At 40.9% G+C, this 23,314-nt stretch overlaps 1 protein-coding gene across 1 annotated transcript in view; it reads right to left on the bottom strand.

Annotated features, from left to right (window-relative positions):
- Positions 1-3,995: 3,995 nt before the first annotated feature.
- SHCBP1 (SHC binding and spindle associated 1) overlaps positions 3,996-23,314 on the bottom strand; it is a 29,471-nt gene continuing 10,152 nt past the window's right edge. The window contains exons 6-13 of the mRNA XM_040982768.1: positions 20,662-20,895; positions 20,405-20,573; positions 20,007-20,127; positions 16,714-16,845; positions 12,681-12,799; positions 7,657-7,743; positions 7,161-7,302; positions 3,996-5,170 (exon numbers count right to left, since the gene is read on the bottom strand). Of these exons, the coding sequence (XP_040838702.1) occupies positions 4,845-5,170; positions 7,161-7,302; positions 7,657-7,743; positions 12,681-12,799; positions 16,714-16,845; positions 20,007-20,127; positions 20,405-20,573; positions 20,662-20,895 (1,330 nt within the window). The 3' untranslated portion in view covers positions 3,996-4,844. The remainder of the gene's footprint in view (positions 5,171-7,160; positions 7,303-7,656; positions 7,744-12,680; positions 12,800-16,713; positions 16,846-20,006; positions 20,128-20,404; positions 20,574-20,661; positions 20,896-23,314) is intronic.

Raw genomic sequence — 23,314 nt, 5'->3', positions numbered from 1 at the left:
ACAACACAGCCAACCAAAGAAAGAGATGGTGGCTAGTGCTGTGGCATAGCATGCTAAGCCTCCACCTGCAGTATTGGCATCCCATATGGGCGCCTGATTGCTCCACTTCCAATCTAGCTCGCTGCTTATGTTCTGGAAAGGTGATGTAGGATGGTCCAAGTGCTTGGGCCCTACATGGGAGACCTGGAAAAAGCTCCTGGATTTGGATTGGCCAAGCTCTAGAAATTGTAGCCATTTGCAGAGTAAATAAATGAATGGAAGACCTTTCTCTTTCTCTCTTCTTTCTGTAACTCAACCTTTCAAATAAATAAATATTAAAAAAAAAACATGGATCTGTGTTTCAAATATAGTTTCCACAACATTTAAGGGAAAATAACAACAGCAACTCTCAGAGCATCAGAGCATCATACTCTGCCTTTTGTGTTGCTGTGAAAGACATCATTTTTCTTTAATAGCAAAAACTGAAGAGAGAATGTTCACTTTAACACAAGAATTTCTTAAATGTATATATTCAAATAGGTTTTTTTTCAATCAGAGCACTATAAAATGCTGTGAAATTAAATACTGTGCCTAAAACTTACATCAAGCACTAATCAACAAATTGATCTACAAAAGCCTGTGGGATATATTTTCTTAAAACATAAATAGCAAATTGAATTATAAACGTAAGTGTGTTTACTCCCAGGTGCTCATCAGTGTTGTATAGATAACTTCCTTCAGTCTCTTTCCAGAAAACCAAGTCTACAAAGTAGGTATTACACCATCCTCCTACAACTCCAACAAAACTCTGGGTGGTTTTTAAAATACACTGTGGAAGAAAGATACGCATTTAAGACATATATAAATAAATTCATTTGAGAGGCGGAGGAGAGGAGTGAGCGCCCTCCCATCTGTGAGTTCACCTTCCAAATACCCACAATGGCCAGGGCCGGGTTGGGGTCAGGGCTGAAATTTGGGAACTCAATCTGCATCTCCGACATCATCCCATAATCACCACCTGCTGCCTCACAGAATCTACACTGGCAGGAGCCACAGCTGGATATCAAGTCCAGGTGCAGAGAAGTGATGCAGAGTCTTAAACATCATGCTAAACAGCTGCCCAGGAAGATGCTTCGAAATTAACTAAAAATAGAAAAAAAAAAATCAAGACATAGAATTTTGCTACCTACCATAAATTCAAGGTCACACCAAGGACAGAACACTTGGTAACAATAAAGGGAAAACTGGGGTGAGAGGGAAGGAAGGACCGAAGGAAGGGAGGGAGAAAAAATGTGGAAGACTGTCCTTTCCCACGTGAGTGTCTGGATCTTATATGACAATTAATACCTCTACAGGGCTCTCTCTATAACTCCATATACTGTCAGCTAAGGTATATCAATCTTCATGACTGACGTAAACATGAACTTTAAACATATCTAAATCAGACAAAAACATTTTAGTCCCCAGTTGTAGGCAACTGTCCAGGTTGCCTTGGACCTAGGCAAGTGTTACACTGCTGGGAGAAAAAAGCAGGCAACAGCTGGCAGGCACTCTGGTCCTGATTAATGCCAAGTCTGTGTTAACTATGCCAGTGTGCCAGTGCAGTTGAAGTGGCTGGTGCCACTGTAGGTGCACACCAGCCAGGGCCACCTCATCACCATCACTGTGAACACATGTGAGTAGACGAATGGGGACACTGAGGGCCTGGTTGGCAAATATCAGATAGTTTCTAGGGGGTTCCATATACTGGGCCACTGAATTTGCAGGTGGTCCAGGAGGCTGAGATGGGGTGGATCAGAAGTAGGAATCCAGTGGGCCTCCTGGGTCAGGCCAAGGCAACCATCCACGCACATAAGAGCTGGACTGTGGGCAGACCAGGCCAGGACACACAACCAGCACATGTGACAGCCATGTTTGGGGGGCAGTATCAGTAAGTTCTTGGGGGTTACACCTGGAGGCAGGCCACAACACTGGGCTGGGCCACATCACTCATTGGCATGTTCAAGAACTGGGGCTGAGAGCAAGCCTGCTAGATCTTTGGCAACACCCCTGTTAGACCACATCATCCACCAGTACACATGAGAACCAGGTCTGGGGAAGACTGTGCTGGGCTGCAGCATCTGCAGGTACATACAAGAACTTGGGGCAGGAGCAAACAAAACAGGGACAGTCCCAACTAAGCCAAAATACACAATGGTGCACACGAAAACCAGGGCTGGAGGTAAATGGGCCAGGCTAGGCCACAATACCTGCCAGTACACATGAAAAATCAGAGCTGAGGGTGGGCCAGGTAGGGATTCTTCAGGTCACTCTGACTAGACCACAGCACTCACCAATGAGTACAAGAGCTGAGCCTAGGGTTGGGCTGGGCTGGGCTGGGCTGGGCTGCAGCCCCCACCAGTTCACCTGAGAGCCAGGGCTGGGGTAGGGCTGAGCAGGCAGTTACATCTACTGGCACATGTGTTGGCTGGTGCAGGGGACAGCCTGAGTCTGACCATGCACCAGATAACTCACAAGAGCAAGATTTGAGGACCTCACAAGATGATACTTCTTAGGGGGCTCCCCAGCCTGAGCACTGCAACTGGATCCCTAACCTCAGGGAAGATCGCAGACATGTGTTCCTAACCTGGAGCATATGTTGCAGAGTGGGACACCTCAGTTACTGACCTTCATGCAAGAATGGAGACCATACCCAGATGAACACGAAGGATAGGAGAGCCAGCTCATCTAAGCCAGTAGGAGACTCCATCAAAAGATGGAAAGGAAGACAGGTTGAACAACACTCCAGGCCAGGATCTACAGCAAGCACCTCGATCTGCAGGCTCACGGAGGTGGCCCAGGGGCCTTAGAATTTCTCACCTCAGATGTTAACTCTCAGAATCATCAAGACCACTCAAATAACATCCTTGAACATTCTTCCCTACATTGGGGCCTCAAATGATCCTCTCCATCCATGCGGGTGGTATAACAGCAGAGAATGCTATACTTTCTCCTCTTTCTCATAGGTGGGAAAACTGAAACGTTTATCTCACTCACCTTTGCCACCGCCCCCACCCCATCCTAATAGAAATCAGAGACCCACATGGGTCTGTAACTCCCATAAGCCTTGTAATATTTTTACAAAATAATAAATAAAAAAGCACATTAGGCCTAGTCACTAAAAATTGACCATATGAATAAAATTCTAAGCTTAGATTTAAACTAAAACAGAAATACAGTGAAATCTGAAAAAAAAATCTACAAAAAGAAGCAATTTTATTATTCCATAAACACTAGAAAATTATAAAATCTAAATAGTAGGATAAAGTGGGAATTTATTCAGAAAATAATTTGATAAGAATATTTTACAATCAGTATTTGAAATTTTTGGAGAATTAATCACCATTATTTTTTAAACCTTTTCATAACAAAATCAAAAGAAAAAATGTAAAAGAAAAATATCTTCCAAGGTCAAACAATAAACCTAACATAAATTCTCCATATGTAGTATTGTCTGAAAAAACAAGCAATTAGTTATTAAAATTAAGAGACAAATATAGCACCTGGCACAGTAGCCTAGAGGCTAAAGTCCTTGCCTTACATGTGCCGGGATCCCATATGGGCACCAGTTCTAATCCTGGCCCCTCCACTTCCCATCCAGCTCCCTGCTTGTGGCCTTGGAAAGCAGTTGAGGACAGCCCAAGGCTTTGGGACCCTGCACCCACGTGGGAGACTCGAAAGAAGCTCCTGGCTGCTGGATTCAGATCAGCCCCATTTCAGCTGTTGCAGGTGCTTGGGAAGTGAATCATCGGACAGCAGATCTTCCTCTCTGTCTCTCCTCCTCTCTGTATATCTGACTTTCCAATAAAAATAAATAAATCTTTCAAAATATACATACAGAATGAAACTTAGGGAAGAAATGTAGCATCCTTTCAAAAACACTACGAGGATGCGAAAAATTTATATGCTATATATCTTCCACCAGCACCCTGTCCCAAGTAAGCGTGAAAAAAAACAAGATTCAATGTTATTTTATCATCATAATTTTTAATCAGTAGGCACATTAATACATACATATTTTTAAATAAATATTTTTAAAAGCTGTGCTTTAAAATACACAAGTGATACAAAGAACATGTAGGCAATGCAGGCTGTATAGGCAATCATTCTATCTAAGAAATACGATCAGAATACTGTTATGGTGAATAAAAAAACTTTCTTTTTAATCATTCACAATCAGCAATAGTGAAAACACTCTCCATACATACGGGTCCTCAACAGCACTTCACTTTGGTTTCAAACCTGTTATGCTATCTGTTACGGTTTGGATGATTGCATAGTTCAACATAAAATGCACCCTACTCAGATTCTCAATAATAAGTCTGATTAGGTAGATAACTTCCCAATCATAAAAGCTTTTATTTTAAGACAAGTATTATGCAAATACAGAATGGAAATCAGATCTGCAGTAATTGGGATTGGAGAAAAAAACAGTTCTAAGAACACTGACACGGGACAGCTATTGCACTTCCGTGTACCTGGCTGTATTCCCTGCTTTTCTTCCTGCTCTATGGAGTGCTGGGGTGAAGCATATACACACCAGAAAGTTACTACCAGTCTTCATATGAGAGAACCGTATTTTAAGAAAGCAAGACTTTCTAGATGAGAAATCACCAAGTATTTTTCAATTTTATGTTTTTACAACTTTTCCTTTAAAGAGGGAGTATTTTACGTACAATATTTGCAGACAGAAATCAATCTACATTCCACTAAAATCCAAAACATATCAGTATAAAATACAGACACAAAGCAAACTACAAGAGCAGCAGTGATCATTAGGGCGGTTGTGCAAATTCAGTATTTTGCTATATATTATTTCATTGCAGTCAAAAAAGAAATGTGCCAAAACTCCCCTTCCCATTCCATCTGAACTGGTTCCCCATAATTCCAACAAACATCTCCTGCGACATTAAGTTGTCATCAGCTTGTGTGATCCCTAGTTCACTCAACCTCTTTTTCTTCATCTGGCCCTTCTGTGTGGAGGCAGCTACCAGTTCATTTACAATTTCATAGTTCCCTTCGACTTGCTCAGAGAGGTCAGATCTTGCACTATGCTCCATCTTACCACTTGCACATTCAATCAACTCTTCCAGATCCACTCCTTCAGCTGCATCTGCCTCTCCACTTGTCTGAATTTTAAGTACTTTACACTCTGAGGAAAAAGACAGATTACATTAAATATACAAGCTAACCCAAGTAAAACAAGTGTATGTCTACATAACTGTTAGAGCTCTTTCAGTTTGTTCTGTTAAGAATTTTTGTTGTTCTTTTAAGATTTATTTTGCTTTTTTTAAAAACAGAATTGCAGAGAGGGAGGGAGGGACAGAGAGAAAGAGAGATCTTCCATATGTTCATTTATTCCTCAAATGGACACAGTGCCAGGACCGGGCCAGGGTGAAGCCAGGAGCTTGAATCTATAGAGCTCTCCTATGTGTGCAGGAGGTGCCCAAGCACTTGGACCATCTTACGTCGCTTTCCCAGGTGCCTTAGCAGGGAGCTGGATCAGAAGTGGGGCAATCAGGGCTAGAATTGGCACTCATACGGGATGTCAACATCCCAGACAGCATAACCCACTGTGTGCCAACACCAGTCCCACATGTTAACTTCTTCCCGTCAACTGACTGGCTTGTACAAACTCTTTGCCATGAGCATTTTCAACTGACTCTTTGTGCCAAGGTCTTCTGATCCTCATATACATCATTGATCTTGGATTTTTTTTCTCTTCCCTCTTCTTAAAATTTCACTCAACAGATATTTCCTGGATATTTAATAGCTGCTAAGCACTACTGTCATAGGAGCTAGGATTCAAGGATTAACTGAAATCAACAGTGTTACTTTCTTAAAGAAACTCCCAATCGTCCAGCAAACTCAGCATAGCCCTCATGATCCCCTCCACCCTTGCCCTGTCTTATGTCAATGGTTGATAAATGGCAAAAGAATCTTACACGGTAATTTTGTAATGTAATTAACATTTCTCAAGTTGGTTGCAGGTGAGGAAGTTAGAAACATTCAAAGCATGGGAGACTGGCCTTGAAGAAGGTATTCTTTGCTGAGAAGGGATGTAGGGGCAAAGACCAGAGGGACTTCTGGTAGCTGGACACACTCTCCAGCCAAGAGCCAGCAAGACCCCAGTCCTACATGAATGACCTGGATGACCTAGTAAGTGGAAGTATGTCCGCACAAAAGCTTTCAGATAAGAACCCTGCCTCCATTTCACCCGTGTGAGAGCTGTCAGAAGAATTCATAGAGGTATAACTGGAGTGACCCTGAAGGAAGACAAAGACTGCTCTTTAACCTGTTTTAGAAATCAGCATTGCGGCACAGTGGGTTAAACCATGCCATGTTCAACACCAGGATCCCATGAGTGCAAATCACAACTGTTCTACTTTCAATCCAGCTCCCCGCTAATGAATCTGGGAAGTCAGCAGAGAATGTCCCAGGTGCTTGAACCCTCCAACAACATGGGAGATACAGCTGGAGTTCCCAGATCCCTAGCCTCAGCTGGTGCAGCCACTGTAAACCAGCAGATGGAAGATAAGTAAATATATACTTACACTTATATTTGCATATCATATACACACACACATTCTCAGTAACCCTACCTTAAAAAAAGAAAAAAAAAAAACAGCAAAACTGCTTTAAACTTTCCTCAGCCACGTTAATCCTTCTCTGCCACTAAAACTTAACAGTGACTTGCATCATGTCTTGAAATTCATGAATTTCCATTGGCTATCACCTTTGTTGACAAGAAAGGTAGGTGTCAGGGAAGTACTTCTACCAATGCAAAACAGAGGCAAACTCCACTGTCCCTTCCGTAAACGCAGCCTCCCACCTGGCACTGCCTCCATCTTTCCCCAGTGCTACCGAGAGCCACCACCGCTACCATACACTCATCCTTACTCTACTGATTTATGAAGGCCAAGCAGAAGGACGCCACAGAACAGAAACCAAGCATCAAGGTTCTGAATGAATAGTTGAACTAATTGACCTTGAAATGGCTCACCATTACCTCCATACCCAGGTATATGGTGGTCACCTTTTTTTTTTTAAGGAGAAGAGGAAGAGTCAGATCTTAATCAGAGTTTAATTCTGGAATAAATTAAGCCTATTGTTATATCTTAAAACTATTAAACACAGCATACCTTCAGTTCCATCCTCAGCTTCTTCTTGCAGGTCAGAGAAAATAGTAGGTTTCACCAAGACTACACCATAACCTTCATTATTATGTATGACATTATTTACCATGGATATTTTAGGAATGTCATAATGTTCATCCAAGAAGTCCTGTAACATTGAAAACTAATGTTTTAAGGAATGTCACATTCAACACTGTCGGCTTTTCAGATTCCCTTTTTCACACTACTCTATACACAAGGTAGAAAGTTATGCCTCTTAATACTTTGCAGCATATTCGGAGCCTGCGTGACACAGCATGCCCGTCATTTCTGCAGATCTAAAGGCAGCAAAACATTCTTCCAGGAGGCTTTCAAACATCAACTACTGACATTGTTAAAACTTATATACTGATTTTGCTCTTCAAAATGAGAAAACAAATTAGAACAATATAAGATTTACCAGAACATAGTTTTTTGAGGAACCAATCTAACCTTCAGAAGGCACGTGTGAGTCAGTTCTCACCTTAATGAGGATCCCTTCCTTGCAATGATGGATCCCATTGTCACTCAGAGTACACTTACTCCCAGGATATATTTCTATACCAGCACCCTGTAAGTTAGAATTTGAGGTGATGAGAAACAGCTTTTGAAAGGCAAATCTAAGAGGTTTATTACAATCATTTCATAGCTTTGACACAGTATAATCATAAAGTACAAAGTTACACAGGTTATCTTTCTTAGCTATTTATAATCCACATTTCCATTTGCTCCATTTTCAACAGGTTCAAAAGTCACACACTGCAGGACAGGGTGCAAGTTGTGTCAGATTGGAATGCAACACTCCCTGAAAAGTACAAGATCTGAGACTAGGACTGGGTCTAGTAGGGAAACTGGGGGCACTCTTCTGTGGGCTGCAGTTCCTGCTGGTGGGTTTGAGAGCATAGCTGGGAGCATTCCAGGCTGGACAAGGCAGCAGTACCCATCGCTATTCATGTGGATGGGATCATGGGGTGGGGTAAGCTGAGCTAAGCTGCAACACCCATAGTTGTATATGAAAGCCTGACTAGGATACGACACAGACCAATCTGGTGCACATAGTGGCACGTGTAGGAACCAGCGCTGGGGGCAGGACTGGAGGGAGCTATTAGGGGGTCTCTCAAACTAGGTTACAGTTCCCGCTGGTGTACACAAAGGCCAGGTCTGTGGCACACTGGGTTGGGCTGAGCCGCAGCACCCAGCAATTTGCACAGAACAAGGGGCTGGGGATGGAAATGACCAGGCAACTATAACCACCAGTGTGTGCACAGGTTGATGCAGGTGATGGACTTCACAGGACCCTGCTCTAGCTGGTACATGCAAGAGTCAGATCTGAGGTCACCCCAGATGAGTCTTCTTAGGGGACTCCCCAGCTGAATCACTGGACTCAAAACTCTAGCCACAGGGAAGATCATAGGATTTGTGGTAAAACCTTGGAATGCATGTGTTGGGACTGGGCCTCCTTGATTATTCATGCTTGTGCATAAGAAGGGCACGATGGCCAGCCCAGGTAGGCCTGCAGAGGGTGTCAAGTGCTATGTAGGAACAGATTGGACAACTCTCCTGGCCACGCTTTGGCAGCAAGTGTCTGGGTAAGTAGATGAACTAGCATGGACTCTGTCAGCCAATGGACCTAGGGAGGATTTTCTCAATCTCAGAGTAACAAAACCAACAGCATCCTGAAACTATCAAAACCACTCAAGCAATGTCCTTGGAACATTCTTCTCCATGCCGGCTTTCTAAGATGACATCAAGTAGACTGACGTAGTTTGGCGACTGGGAGCAGCATCCTCCTCCTCCTTTCCTCCCCCTTCCCACAGATACAGGAGAAAAGGAAAATTGGAAACATTTGCCCCACCCACCTTCCTCCATACCTCGACCCTCCCCACCCTAATTCATGGTTTTCATGGGTGCATGACAAGATGGCTGAATCCTTATCAATATATGTAAACATCAAAAATTAAAAATTAAACACATACACATGCCTGTGCATGCATTCCCCAACTATGTAAACAACATAAATCTAAAAAAAAGAAATTTGTCTTTACGTGATTCTTTTAGGAAAATAACATAGCATTCTTATACAAACCTAGATGTTATGAGCCTACTACACTTCCAAGCTTGGGACACCTACAGCCCACAGATCCTAGTGTCTGGGTTCAAGTCTCAACTCTGCTTCTCATTCCAGCTTCCTAAGAATGTGCACCCTGGGTGCAATGGTGATGGCTCACATACTTGGGTCCTAGCCACAAACATATGAGACCAAGAGTTCCAGGCTCCTGGTTGACCATTTGGAGAATAAAACAGATGGAAAATATCACCTCATTTCTCTCTGTCTCTTCCTCTCTCCATCTCTCCCTCTCTCTCTTTTTGGCTCTCCTCTCTTTGCACTCTGCCTTTCAAATAATCTTGTGAAACAAAAGCAAAGAACTTATAAAAAATACAAATAACTGTAAAAACAAAACATATAGAAACAAATTTAACAAAGGATATTAAAGAAAAAGCTCATTCACAAGAACCGTAAAAACAAAATACCTAGAAATAAATTTAACCAAAGATCTTTACAATGAAAATCACACACAAAAAAAAATCTGCAATAAACTAAATAAGACACAAAGGAGAGAATTCCATGTTCACAAATTATAAGATTATTAAAAATGTCCATACTATGCAAAACAATTTGCAGATTGAACACAAGCCCCATTAGATATGAATGACTGTAGCATGTGGCAGGCATTTGGTCTAGCATTTGAGACATCACTTAGAATGCCCACATCTTACACAATAGTACCTAGATTCAATTCCCAGCTCCACTTCCACTTTCTGCTCCTGTAGCTCCAACTTCCTGCTAGTGAACACCCAGGGAGAAAGCAGTGGTGGCCCAAGCACTCGGGTTGCTACAATCCAAATGGGAGACTGAGTTTCTGATTTCCAGGCTGGCTCTGGCCCAGCCCCAACCTTTATATGAATTTGGTGAGTAAGCCAGAAAGTAGTAGTTCTCCCAGTAAGGCAGTCTCTCTCTTTTTGTCTAAGGTTTTAAAAAAATGAATACTATTCTCCACAGAAGAAAAACCAACCAAAAACTTATATGAAAACCCCAAAGATCTGAAATAGTCAAAGCAATCTTGAATAAACTGGAAAAATCACAATATCAGATTTCAAGATATACTACAGAGCAACTATAACCAAAACAGCAATGGTACTGACATAAAAACAGACACATAGAACAAAATCAAAACTCTAGAAATAAACCTATGAATCAACAGCCAAATTATCTTTCACAAAAATGCTAAAATCACAGCTTACAGAAAGGATAGTCTCTTCAATAAATGGTGCTAAAAAACAAATGAAATCTAGCTAATCATAAGCAAAAGACTTCTACTTTTTTCTACCTCTCACCCTACATAAAAATAAACTCAAATGGATCATGGGTCTAAATCTCAGGCTGAAACTATACAATTACAATAATAAATAATGAAGTGGAAACACTTCAAGACATTGGTACAGAAAAAGATTCTCTCTTTTTTGTTGTTTTAAAGATTTATTTATTTTTATTGGAAAGGAAGATTTACAGAGAGTAGGAAAAACAGAGATTTTCAATCCACTGGTTCACTCCCCAGATGGCTGCAACTGCTAGAGCTGAGCCAGTCTGAAGCCAGGAACCAGGAGCTTCTTCTGTCTCCCATACGGGTGCAAGGTCACAAAGCACCAGGCCGTAAGCAGGGAGCTGGATGGGAAGTGGAGCAGCCAGGACATGAACCCATATGGAGTGCCAGCACTTGCAGACAAAGGATTAACCAATTGACCCACTGCACTGGCCCATAGGCAACAGCTTCTTTGCTAAGATCCCAAAAGTAAAGGAAACAAAAACAAAAAGAAGTAGAATTGTGTCGAACTAAGAAGCTTCTGTGCAAGAAAACAAGCAAGAATAAAAGACATAATCAACAAAATGGGAGAAAATATTTGCAAACTCTTCATCTGAGGAAGGATTAATATCCATAATATATAAGGAATTTCACCATAAAGAAAAAAATCCTATCAAGAAATGCACAGAGGGGCCTGGCATGGTAGCCTAGAGACTGAACGCCTCACCTTAAACACTCCAGGATCTCATATGGGCGCTGGTTCTAATTCCAGCAGCCCCATTTCCCATCCAGCTCCCTGCTTGTGGCCTGGGAAAGCAGTTGAGGACGGCCCAAAACCTTGGGACCCTGCACCCATGTGGGAGACCCAGAAGAAGCTCCAAGCTCCTGGCTTCAGACTGGCTCAGCTCCAGCTGTTGTGGCCACTTGAGAAATGAATCAACAGATGAAAGATCTTCCTCTCTGTCTCTCCTCTTCTCTGCGTATCTGACTTTCCAATAAAAATTAAATAAATCTTAAAAAAAAAAGACACGTACAAAGGGTCTGAATAGACACTTTGCTAAAGAAGAACTATAAATGGCCAACCAATACATTAAAAATGCTCACTGGCCACCAGGGAAATGCAAACGAAAACCTCAGTGAGACATCACTTCAGTCCAGTTAGGATAGCTGTTAAAACAGCAACAACAACAACAAAAAACAAATGCTGATGGGGACCGGCAGAAAAGGAAATCCTTCTAAACTGTTGCCAGCCATTACAGAGAACAGTTTTGGAGGTTCCTCAAAAAAATTAAAAACAGATCTACTACATGGCCCAGCTGTGCTTTTGAACATATATATACCAGGCAAATGAAATCGCCATTTGAAAGAGATATCTGTCTTCTCATGTTTGCCGCAGCACTGTTCACAATAATTATGATACAGAAAAGGAAAAAAGAAAGAAAATGTAGTGCATGTATACTATGGAATATTCTGCCATAAAAATGAATGGAATCTTGCAGAAAACGGATGGAATTGATGATCATTATATTAAGGAAAATAAGTCAGGCACAGAAAGACAAATATAGCATATTCTCTTTCAAATGCGAATTCATTGTATAATTATTACACAGTTAGTGCACACACATCTGATCTGAAATTAAAACACTGATTGCTAAAGGTTGGAAAGGGTAGGAAAGAAGGAGGTTGGATAATGCATACCAAAACAAAATAGGATAAACATCTGGGGTCTGGTGTGTGGCAGCACAGTGGCATGACAATACATTATATTCTGAATAAAGAACTGGAAAAGCAGAGCCGGTGGGCTCCAAACAGCAAGAAAAGGTAAGAAATTGAACAAGAAAATGACATGGTATGACCGATCCATGCTGTATAAGCGTGTGGAACATTTCACAGTACCCCTTGGAAATGTATAAGTATTACATGTTAAACCAGATTTTAAGAAGTTCACCAAAGAGTTAACTGTGAGATTTATAACTCTTCTTTCTCAGATCTACTTTGTAAATGTTACAATGCTCTTACGTTTAATCGCTAAATAAAAGAACCCAGTACAACTGACAGACCTAGTAGTCTGAACTCCTTTCAAGAAACAGGAGCACACCTTCAGATTTTTTTCCCATGTGCATCCCCCAAAACAACATCACCATACCTTTGCACCATATAAATCTGAATTCTTCATTAAAAGTTCTGCTGATGTTCGCACTGTGACTCCTGTAGTTTCACATTGCAGTACACAGTTTTCCAAAGTAGTCTTGCCACGGTGAATAACTGATGAAAACATTCAAACTGCTTTAAGAGGTATTGTGCCTTTTCCAGTATTAGTGCTAGCTTAAAACTGACGTTAGACAGTCTGTTTCTCAAAAGATACCATTTAAACTTTGTTACCTGATATGGAAATAATAGTCTTATCCACTTTCCTATAGCCCTTGAACCTTTTTACCCTAATTAACTATGTAACGATTATCAACAATATAATAAAAAAAGAAAAAGAAAATAAATAAACTTTGTTACCTGGATTACAAATTCATAAAATATGGAGCAATGACTATTTTCAATTATTTTATAAAATCTAAAAACAGCAGTCTTGGGGCAGGCATTTGGGATAGCAGCTAAGACATCAGTGGAGAGGCTGGCATTGTGGCATAGCAAGTTAAACCTCTATCTGTAACACCAACATCCCATACAGGTGGCAGTTTGAGTCCTAGCTGTTCCACTTTCTATCCAGACCCCTGCACACCTGTGGGAGATTCAGAAGCTCTAGGCTCCTGGCTTCAGCCTGGCCCAGTTCTAGTCACTGCAGCCATTTGAGGAATTAAACAGCAGCTGGAAGCTCTCTCTCTAATTCTTCGTTTCAAATAAATTTTTTAAAAATCATTACACAGAGAAGAATCAAGATGGCGAAATAGGGTAAGAACACATTTAAATGGACGGAGAAACATTTAATCAGGATGAAGCAGAGAGGACACATTCCAGGAAATAGGAGAGGATAGAACAACAGCAGAGGGGTACCTGGAGACTGACAGACACAGGAAAGCAGCAGACACAACAGTGTGGTGTTGCAGTGACTGATACTACAGTGGCATTCAGCTAATGGCCATCTGAACTCCACCAGCAACCGGAACTCCACCAGCAACCAGGTGGGAAGGGACTTTCACTGGAGCTTGGGAGGTGAACCCAAAGAACTGTCCATCCTGCTTGTCCGTTTGATTTGACCAGGAGCGGAGAAAGAGCAGCAGATCCCAGATGGGCAATGCGGGAACAAGGTAGATTTCACAGCCCAGTCAGCCCCCTAGTGCCAAATTGGGCGCCATTTTGTATAAGCAGGCAAAGGCGAAGGAAAGGACTGAGCATACACTGAGCTGGGAGTGAACTCATTTCTGACTCAGTGAACTGCATCAATGTGGCATTCGACAGCTTCCACCCAAGACAGGTGTGGGTAGCCCTCAGACCTGATGGCCAGCAGATCAAGAATTCTAGCAATGATACATCAGGTGCCATTTTGTACAACGTGGCAAGGACTTTTAGGACTGCAGGGGACAGCAGTGAACCGCACATGTGTTGAGCTCGCGAGAACTCACTGAGTTCTGTGACTTGTACTGGTCCCGCAGCAAAAAAAATACCAACTGTATGGCATCATGCGTGTCAAAATAGGTCCGTGTAGCACCCAGAACTAATGCCCAACAGGTTCTGGTAAGACCAGCACCACCAACAACCTAGCTACATAGGACACTTGGTGTCTCCCTCATCCTGGGACCTGCTCCAACTGGAAGTGGGAGAAAGGTTGCAGAGACAACTGTGCAGCCTCAGCACAGTATCACAGGAAGTGGAGAGTGGTGAGCCAGGAGTTGGGGCTACAGAGTTCTTTGAGGAAATCTAACATAAGAACCCAGACGTCAAACTCACTGGAGGTAGTGGCACAATTGCCTGCAAGCAAAGAATTGTGTTCCAACTGCAATAAGTAAAATCGAACTGTAGACCTGTAGGTGACAGAGCTTAGAAGCCTGCCCCAAGGAGAAGACCCTGCTAACCAGAAATACAATGGCCAAGAGCAAAAGAAGAGACAAAGGCACAAAGAATATTACTGACACTCCCCTGCAAAGGAGCAAAACTCTTTGCCAACCTCAGAGTTAACTGAGGAAGACATCAAGAAAATGGGGGACACAGAATTCAGAAAACTCATTTTAAAGCTTCTGATCAACAATGAGAAGCACATACAAGAATTCAAAGAATTTAAGGAATATTTTACACAAGCAATAGCAGCAATAAAATAAATCAAAGCTGATATATCAGAAATTAAGAACACAGTAGAACAAATTAAAAGTACAGTGAAGAGTCTCCAAAATAGAATGAAGCAAGCAGAGGAAAGAATCTCAGACTTGGCAGATATTTCCTGTCATCAGGGGGAAGTAAACAGAAAGCTGGAAGCAGAGCTGGATCAGGCCAGAAAAGTATTCAAGAATTGAAAGAGGCCAAATATAAGAGTTATGGGAGTTCCAGAAGGTGAAGAAAGAGAAACTGATTTTACAAACATATTTAATGAAATAATCAAGGAAAATTTCCCTATTCTAGAGAAAGAATTGGGAAACAACATCCAGGAGGGGCACAGAACTCCCAACAGGTTTGATCAAAAGCAATCTTCACCACGACTTATGATCATCAAGCTCTCTTCAATTGAACATAAGGAAAAGATCCTTAAATATGCACATGAAAAAAATCAATTGACATCGAAAGGAATGCCAATTAAACTCACAAGAGATCTCTCACGGGAAATTCTACAAGCAAGAAGAGAATGGAGTGACATATTCCAGATTCTAGAAGAAAAAAATTGTCAGCCTAGGATAACATACCCAGCAAAGCTTTCTTTAGTCTTCGAAAATGAAATAAAATTCTTCCACAGTAAAGAAAAGCTAAAAGAATTTGCCTCTTCCAAACCTCCCCTACAAAGGATACTTCAAGATGTTCTCTTGACAGAGAAGAGGAATAGCACCAATCAAAACCAAAGGCAAACAGGAAGAACATCCCAGTAAAATGACACAGAAGACTAAACAAATGAACAATCCATTCCTAAAATGACAGGACCAAATTACCACCCATATATATTAACCCTAAATGTAAATGGCTTAAGCTCAAACATCATAGATTAGTAGACTGGATTAAAAAACAAAACCCATCTATTTGTTGTCTAGAAGAGACACAATTCATCCACAAAAATCAGCAGAAACTATACCGCATGAGTTTCAATGTTTTCTGTTAGTTTCATCTCTTCAAAACACTTTCTTCAGATTAAATTAATCAATGACTCAGATCATACAGTAGCATCATTTTCTGCAAGAAGGTTAATTTCATTTCTTCAGCTACATGTTACTCATTTAAGTAGCATGTTATTTAACTTCATGGTGTTGTTAATTTCTTTTTTCTTCCTAATGTTGATTTTGTTTTGTGGCTTTTCATTTAAGGGGATGTTTTGTAGACTGTCATATCTAGTAACATGTTATTTAACTTCATGGCATTGTAAATTTCTACTTTTCTTTCTATTTTTGACTTTGTATTATGACTTTTCATTTGAGGGGATGTACAGTAGCTGTGAAATGGAGACTAACATATCTAGATGTGAGGATACAATGTAGTATGCATTTCTACTTCCAGACAAAGATGGACTTACAATGAAACTGTGTACTATATCTTGACAATAGGATGCTGGACTCTACCATTGTCCATGCCTGCAATGATGGACATATGACTGTGTGTATGAAGAATTATACTTTAGAAATGATATAAATGATATAGAGGAACTAGTTGGGCGAGGGAATTGGGCTGCAATAAGGGAAACAGCAGTAACCTATGGAACTGTATCAAAAAATGATAATAATAAATCAAAACTAAAAAAAGAAAAAGTCATTATGCATAGAAAAACTACAAATATGTATCAGTGTATAATCAGAATAATAATTCTGTCATTCAAGATACTCAGTGAGGTTCACATATATGCATATATGTACATTAACACGTTTTCAAGAGACTAAACTATTTTTCACTTTGAGCTAAGCTTCCCAAATCATTACATTGTATACACTAATAACCAGCCTTCCATATATTCAAGTGTTGATTTCATTAAATTCTGTCTTCCATACAAAGCAAAGTTTTCCCTCAAAGCCCAGAATACCCCACACTCAGATACTTACTTAGGATTCCTTCTACAGCATCATGCTGAACAAATTTTATGTTTGAGATTTTAATATCTACACCTGTACAATCCACAAAAGTATCTCCTTTGCCTCTATTTTCTATCACAATTTCATCTGGTAGACCATAACCTAAGGAAAAGAGCAAGAACACTTAACATGGGCCAAAGACAAGGCATAAACAAAAACGCTATAACACTTTTCTCTAGTTCAAGTGATTCAAATGATAATTTGAGAGGAATCAATCCAGTTGCAATTAAATTAAAGTGGCTTTTCATACATCTTGTTTAACTTAATTTACCCAGCTTTAATAACTCGCCAGTGTTAGGTCTTTGACCCACATCTCCTACCACAGTAGCTGGCTTTGAGCCCTGGCAACAGCTCCAGGTTCCAAGTCCCTGCCAGCGCAGACCCTGAAAGCTTAGAGCTCCAGTAGCTGAGTCCCTGCCGCCCACATGGGAGACCTACATCAAGTTTCTGGCTCTGGTCCCATCCCTGCTGCGGCCGTTTTAGGCATTTGGGAAATGAATTAGTAAACAGGAACTCCATCTCTCAATGTCCCTCTACCTTCCTCAAAAATATGTTTTTTCAAAAGCACAACTCACAGGGCTGCTCTTGTGGCACACATGAAGCTGACACCTGTGGCGCCAGCATCCCATTTGAGGGTATTGATTTAAGACCCAGCCGCTGTGCTTCCAATCCAGTTCCTTGCTAATGTGACTGGGAAGGTAGCAGAAGATAGCCCAAGAACTTTGGTTCCTGCAATTCATGTAGGAAACCTGGACGGAGTGAACTTTCTATCTCCCTCTCTGCCTTTCAAATAAATACAATAAATCTTTAACAAAAATAACATTTCCCTAGCTGGTTCTTATATCAGGAAACAGCCTATCAACCATCCCAGACCAGCTCAGTACTAAATCAACCTACAAAACTCCTAAAAAAAGACGTAAATCATCCTAAGGACCTAGTTTAAAAGGCATGAAACAGAAGCCGGTTCAAGTCCTTGCCTTGCACACATCAGTATCCCATGTGGGTGCTGGTTCTAATGCCTGCAGCCCCGCTTCCCAGCCTGCTCCCTGCTTGTGGCCTGGGAAATCAGTCGAGGATTCTGCACCGCATGGGAGACCCGAAGGAAGCTCCTGGTTTCAGATCAGCTCAGTTCTGGCCGTTGCAGCCACTTAGGGAGTAAATCAGTGGACAGAAGATCTTCCTCTTTGCCTCTCATTCTCTCTGTGTATTTGACTTTCCAATAAAAATAAAATAAATCTTAAAAAAAAAAAAAGGCTTGAAATTTTCTTCTTCTAGAATTCTATGACTTTAGCGTAAATTACATTTGAGTAAACCTAAGCATTTCTCAAGATTATCTACTTTTAGTATCACCTTAAGTGACACACTAATTTCAAAGAGTTTCAGCTACTGGAAGAAACAATCCACCTTGTTAACCAAAGAAAAACAATGGGTTTCTGATCATCCTAATAACAACAATAACGCTAGCTGAGAGTCTCAGGGCTTATCAAAAACAATTGGATATTCCAATTGGAATATAGGAAACTTGCCTAACTTCTTCATACAATAGGAACTGCACAGATCAATTTATAAGAAATAACTCTCATTGTCTCAAGAGAGTAAATGTGTAAACAAAAGAAGTAACTGAACTAAACAGGCAGAGTCACTGAGTACAGACAAACATTGGGAAGCACTAGCGAATGGACTAAACCAGGAATGGACTCTAGCTTATTAAATCACAGACAAGATGAGTGCTTTAGCATCCAGTTCTTTGTATGTGTCTGATATGTGTCTGCTTCTACTTGACAGATTTTACTTTATCACTGAATTTTCTTAGCAGAAAAGTTTTTTTAAAACTTTAAATAACTGCATCCTGAGGAAAAGAACTAAGGTTGTTACATAAACATATTACATACTCTTAGCAGTTTAAAACATAAAACCATCGTTAAAATAAATGTATTTTTAAAACACAAAATACCTGCTGCATATACTGGTAATATCATGTAAACTGCAGGTACTCACTATGTGTTAAGTGTTTGCTATAGATCAGTATCAGATAAGCTTTAATTTTACTCCATAGATTTACACTAGAGACATCATTTGATTCCAATTCTCAGAAATGCCCTGTTAGTAAATTTATAGTCACTTTTACACATAACTCTCAGAATTCTGTGTGGTTATTTATAATACCCTGGCAATTACACTATAATTTCCTCTCCAATCTAGGAAGAATTCTTATCAACTATACAATCTACAATATCAATGTTATTTTCACTATGCCAAAAAATAAAATGTTTTTATTGCAGTAATTTATATCACAGATGTGTTATTTATATACATCTATCCATTATAAATCAAATATGGAGGAAGAATAAGAGCAAAAATTACACGCATAAAACATAAAAGGGGGTAAGACAATGTACTGGCGAACAGCAGGAAATTAAACTCCCAGCCTTGCTTCCATTAAGAAGTTTTGACAAGATAAAGATAAAGAACGCAGCTTCAGCAGTCTGTGAACAGCTGCACAAGTCCCCAAACGATATACAATTTTTTGCATTACAACTTTTATTGCTAACTTAAAGCTGTTCTGACAAACAGTTGAACAGGTGCATCTAAATTTGACATATTATGGAAATACACAGGACCAAGATTAACAATTGTAAGGTAAATTACATTCAGACATTACTCCAAAGGAAGAATAAGCTTATAACTACTAAAAAGTTACTTTAGTAGAATTCTACTTTTAGTAGAATTTTTAAATACTGATGTCATCAAAACCATACTTTGGTCAAGATATAAAGTGCAGCATTTGTGGCATTCAGCAAGCTTTCAAAGAATTGAAACAATTTCTAGTATGGTTTTTAATTTGAACATTTTACTCTATTTCTTACAAGAACGTGCTAAATTTGAAATGAAACAAGTTACATTCCCACAGTTATACAATAAAGTAAGCATTAAACAGAAAAACACTAAACCATGAAAAAGTATTGCTAGAAATCATTTTGTCATAGTAACTGGATTTCCTTTTCATAAACCACCAATAGTCCAGAGGTATGAGTCTTCATAATGATCTTTTTTTTTTGCGTGTGCCTGTGAGCACTTCTCCAACAAATATACTGTCATAAACAGCCACAACTCAAGTGGCTCAACAAAGGGTCAAATGGGTCAACCCCCGGCATGCTCCAGGCAATTTATTGGAAATAATTCGTGAAGTGTCAACAGAATCCAAGATTTACTGGTTACAGGTACCATGGATGAGATTTTGGTGTGAGCTCTTCCGTACTCACCTTCCAACTCAATGGAGTCAGCAATGCAGAACGTGCCATGTACCACGTAATGACCAGGACACACAATAACAGTGTCGCCTTCATAGCAGGCATTTATAGCAGACAGTGGATCACTATGGAACTAGAAAACAACAACATATGGCAAATGTATAGCCCCCTCAAAGCAACTTGAGTGTTACCCCAAGCGCCTTCGTGTCTCACTTTGAAAACAGAGCCCTAACTACAGAATTAAGTATCCCCTTTGTTGGTGCACTGAGGCAATTCCTGACATGTAACACTCTCCCTGCTCCCCACACAGAAAACCAGCAGTAGGAAGCTTCTAGAAACAACTGTGCTGTTCATGAGAACATGCAGGGAATCCAGAGAAGTCACCTGGAGAGTAAGAAACTTTTTTTTACCTGAATTTCTGTTTCTTCCTTAGAAGGTTCCTCACCGAACCTGTCCCTGAGCAGGGACCGTAACAGACCAATCATCATGGTGGAAGAGACCACGTGGGTGACCTTCTGACCACTGGAACGGAAGCCCTTGGCTTGGATGTTAGATCTCTTCTGATAACCAAACACATATCTTAAAAAAACCAAACACACCTTTCAGTTCTCGCTAAGAGAGTGGCGAAGCCGAGGCCAACCGCTAAGAGCAACAAAGACACACATACCTCAACAAGGGATTCTCAATAAGCTTTAGCTTCTGTTTCAACTGTTCGATCTCTGAATACAATTTTAACCCCTCCACGATGGAGATATTTTCCTGCTCCGAATCAGAGTTACAGTTTGACAAACTGCTTCTCAGATTCAAAAACGTCCTGTAGCTCTCCTCACACTGAGACAACAGATTCCGGTAGTCAACTATGAGTCCTGAAGGAACTCGATCTTCAAGAATGTCATAATACCTGAAAGTTGAAAAGCCAAGTGAAATCCACTGCCTTCCGGGCACATTTCCCGTGGAGTCTTCAACAGAGTCAGGCAGCGTGTTACAGCAGATAACCCAAGACGCTGAGTCTTTCTGAACAGCACTCAGCTCTAAGTTTGGAGCACCACTTCATTGAGTTCACTAATTCTTCTCCTTATGAAGAGTTCAAATCCCGGCTGTTCCACTTGCAATCCAGCTCTCTGTTAACAAGCCTGGAAGAAGAGGGGAGGAAGGCCCAAGTGTTTGGGCTCCTGCACCCAGAAGAAGCTCCAGGCACTTGACTTAGGACTAGCAAAAGAATAACTGTTGCAGCCATTTCGGAGTGAACCAGTGGGTAGAAGATCTCTCTCTGTCTCTCCTTCTCTTTCTGAAAAAGGTGCTTTTTAAATAAAACTTAACGAATTAATTAATTGGTTTAAAAATATTGACTAATCATACTGACTTGCCTTGGGCCAGAGTTTTGGAATGCTGGCTGGAGAGCTTTTAACTACAAATACTTAGGTTCTTCATCCAGACCAATTAAACTGCTCTCTGGAAGTAAATAGATTTTTTAAGTCCCCTGGAGATGCTTATATGTATGAATAAAAGTTAAGAATAATTGCCTGAAGGGGCCTGGCACAATGGCTCAGTGGCTAATCCTTGCAAGCGCTAGGATCCCATATGGGTGGTTTGTGTCCTGGCTGCTCCACTTCCCAGCCAGCTCCCTGCTTGTAGCCTGACAAAGCAGCAGAGCACAGCCCAAAGTCCTGGGACTCTGAACCCACGTAGGAGACCCAGAAGAGGCTGCAGGTTCCTGGCTCCTGGCTTCGGATCAGCTTAGCTCTGGCTGTTGTAGCCCTTTGGGGAGTAAACCAGCAGATGGTAGATTTTTCTCTCTGTTTCTCATTCTCTCTGTAAATCAGCCTTTCCAATAAAAACAAAAAAAATATTAAAAAAAAAAAAAAAAAGAACAATTGCCTGGGTGGGCACTGTGGCACACTAGGGTAGGTGACCACTTGGGATCCCCACATATCTTATCATGGTGCTGGTTCAAGTCCCAGCTACTCCACTTCCAATGTAGCTTCCTGCTAATGTACCTGGGAGGGCAGCAGGTAATGGTTGAAGGATTTGGGCCACTCACACGGGAGACCTGGATGGAGTGCCAGGCTCCTGGCTTCAGCCTGGTCCAGCCCTGGCTATTGCAAACTAGGAAACAGAAGTTTTCTTTCTCTCTGCCTATCTCTCTTTCTCTCTCTCATTATCTCTTCTTCCCGCCTTCCCTCATTCTATCTTTCAAGTACATGAAAAATAAATAAGCATTAAAAAAACCTTGCCCTCAATGTCTTTTCCTGATCATCTGAAGAAAATGGAAGGAGACAAAAAAAAAAAAAAAGAGTAATATCCTAAACAAATTTACATCAAATTATGGTGGACACTCAAAATGCTATTTAAAACTATTTTTAAAAAATAAGATTTTTCTGCTTTTCAAATAAATGAACTGGATGAAGCTTACAGAATAAGAATTTCATCTGCTTTGCTTAATCCACAGTCATTGAAAGATATTCTGGAAATCCATTTTGCAAATAAGAAACTGAAGACCAAACCACTGACTTTGTGATTGGATCTAATGAGTTACAAACATTAAGAAAGTTATTTCTCAATGCTTCCTAGCATTTCAGATACCCAAGCCTACCAGCTGCTTCTTTTCACTGTATCCTGGAGTGGCCTGGAATCCATGAGTAAATATCCGCATTTCAGATCCCTAAACTCTGAAGCAATAGATTTTGAATTAGAAAACACTCACCACTTAGTGCAAAGTTAAAAGTTTGATTTGATCCCTTTTAAATCCTGCCTGTGGGCCCAGCGCGATAACATAGTGCTTAAAGTCCTCACCTTGCAGGCGCCGGGATCCCACATGGTCGTCAGTTCTAATCCTGGTGGCCCCACTTCCCATTCCAGCTCCCTGATAGTGGCCTGGGAAAGCAGCTGAACATGACTCAAAGCCTTGGGACCCTGCTCCCACGTGGGAGACCCGGAAGTGCTCCTGGCTTCGGTTTGGCTCAGCTCCAGCCATTACGCTCACTTGGGGAGTGAACCATTGGACGGATGGAAGATCTTCCTCTCTGTCTCTCCTCCTCTCTGTATAGCCGCCTTTCCAATAAAATAAATCTTTAAAAAAAAAAATTCTGCCTGTGAAAAAATCTACTCCTAGCTTTTTAGCATCAGGATTTTTCTTTGCCTACAGTTGATAACACCCAGTTTCCCCACCAAGTACCATGATTTCCTCTCCACAACTGAAAGCAGACCCTCCCTTACGCCTTCCCATCTGTGCGAGGTAAGTATGTAAATCACTTCCTCTTCCGAGGACATGTCAAATCAGAACTATCAAATCAGAACATAATTTTTCTCCAGGTAAAGAC

Source organism: Ochotona curzoniae, unplaced genomic scaffold (genome assembly GCF_017591425.1).
Source record: "Ochotona curzoniae isolate NIBS_2020 unplaced genomic scaffold, NIBS_Ocur_1.0 contig_3622, whole genome shotgun sequence".
NCBI lineage: Eukaryota > Metazoa > Chordata > Mammalia > Lagomorpha > Ochotonidae > Ochotona > Ochotona curzoniae.
The sequence above is the reverse complement of the archived record's forward strand: the minus strand, read 5'-3'. Positions and strand labels throughout refer to the sequence as shown.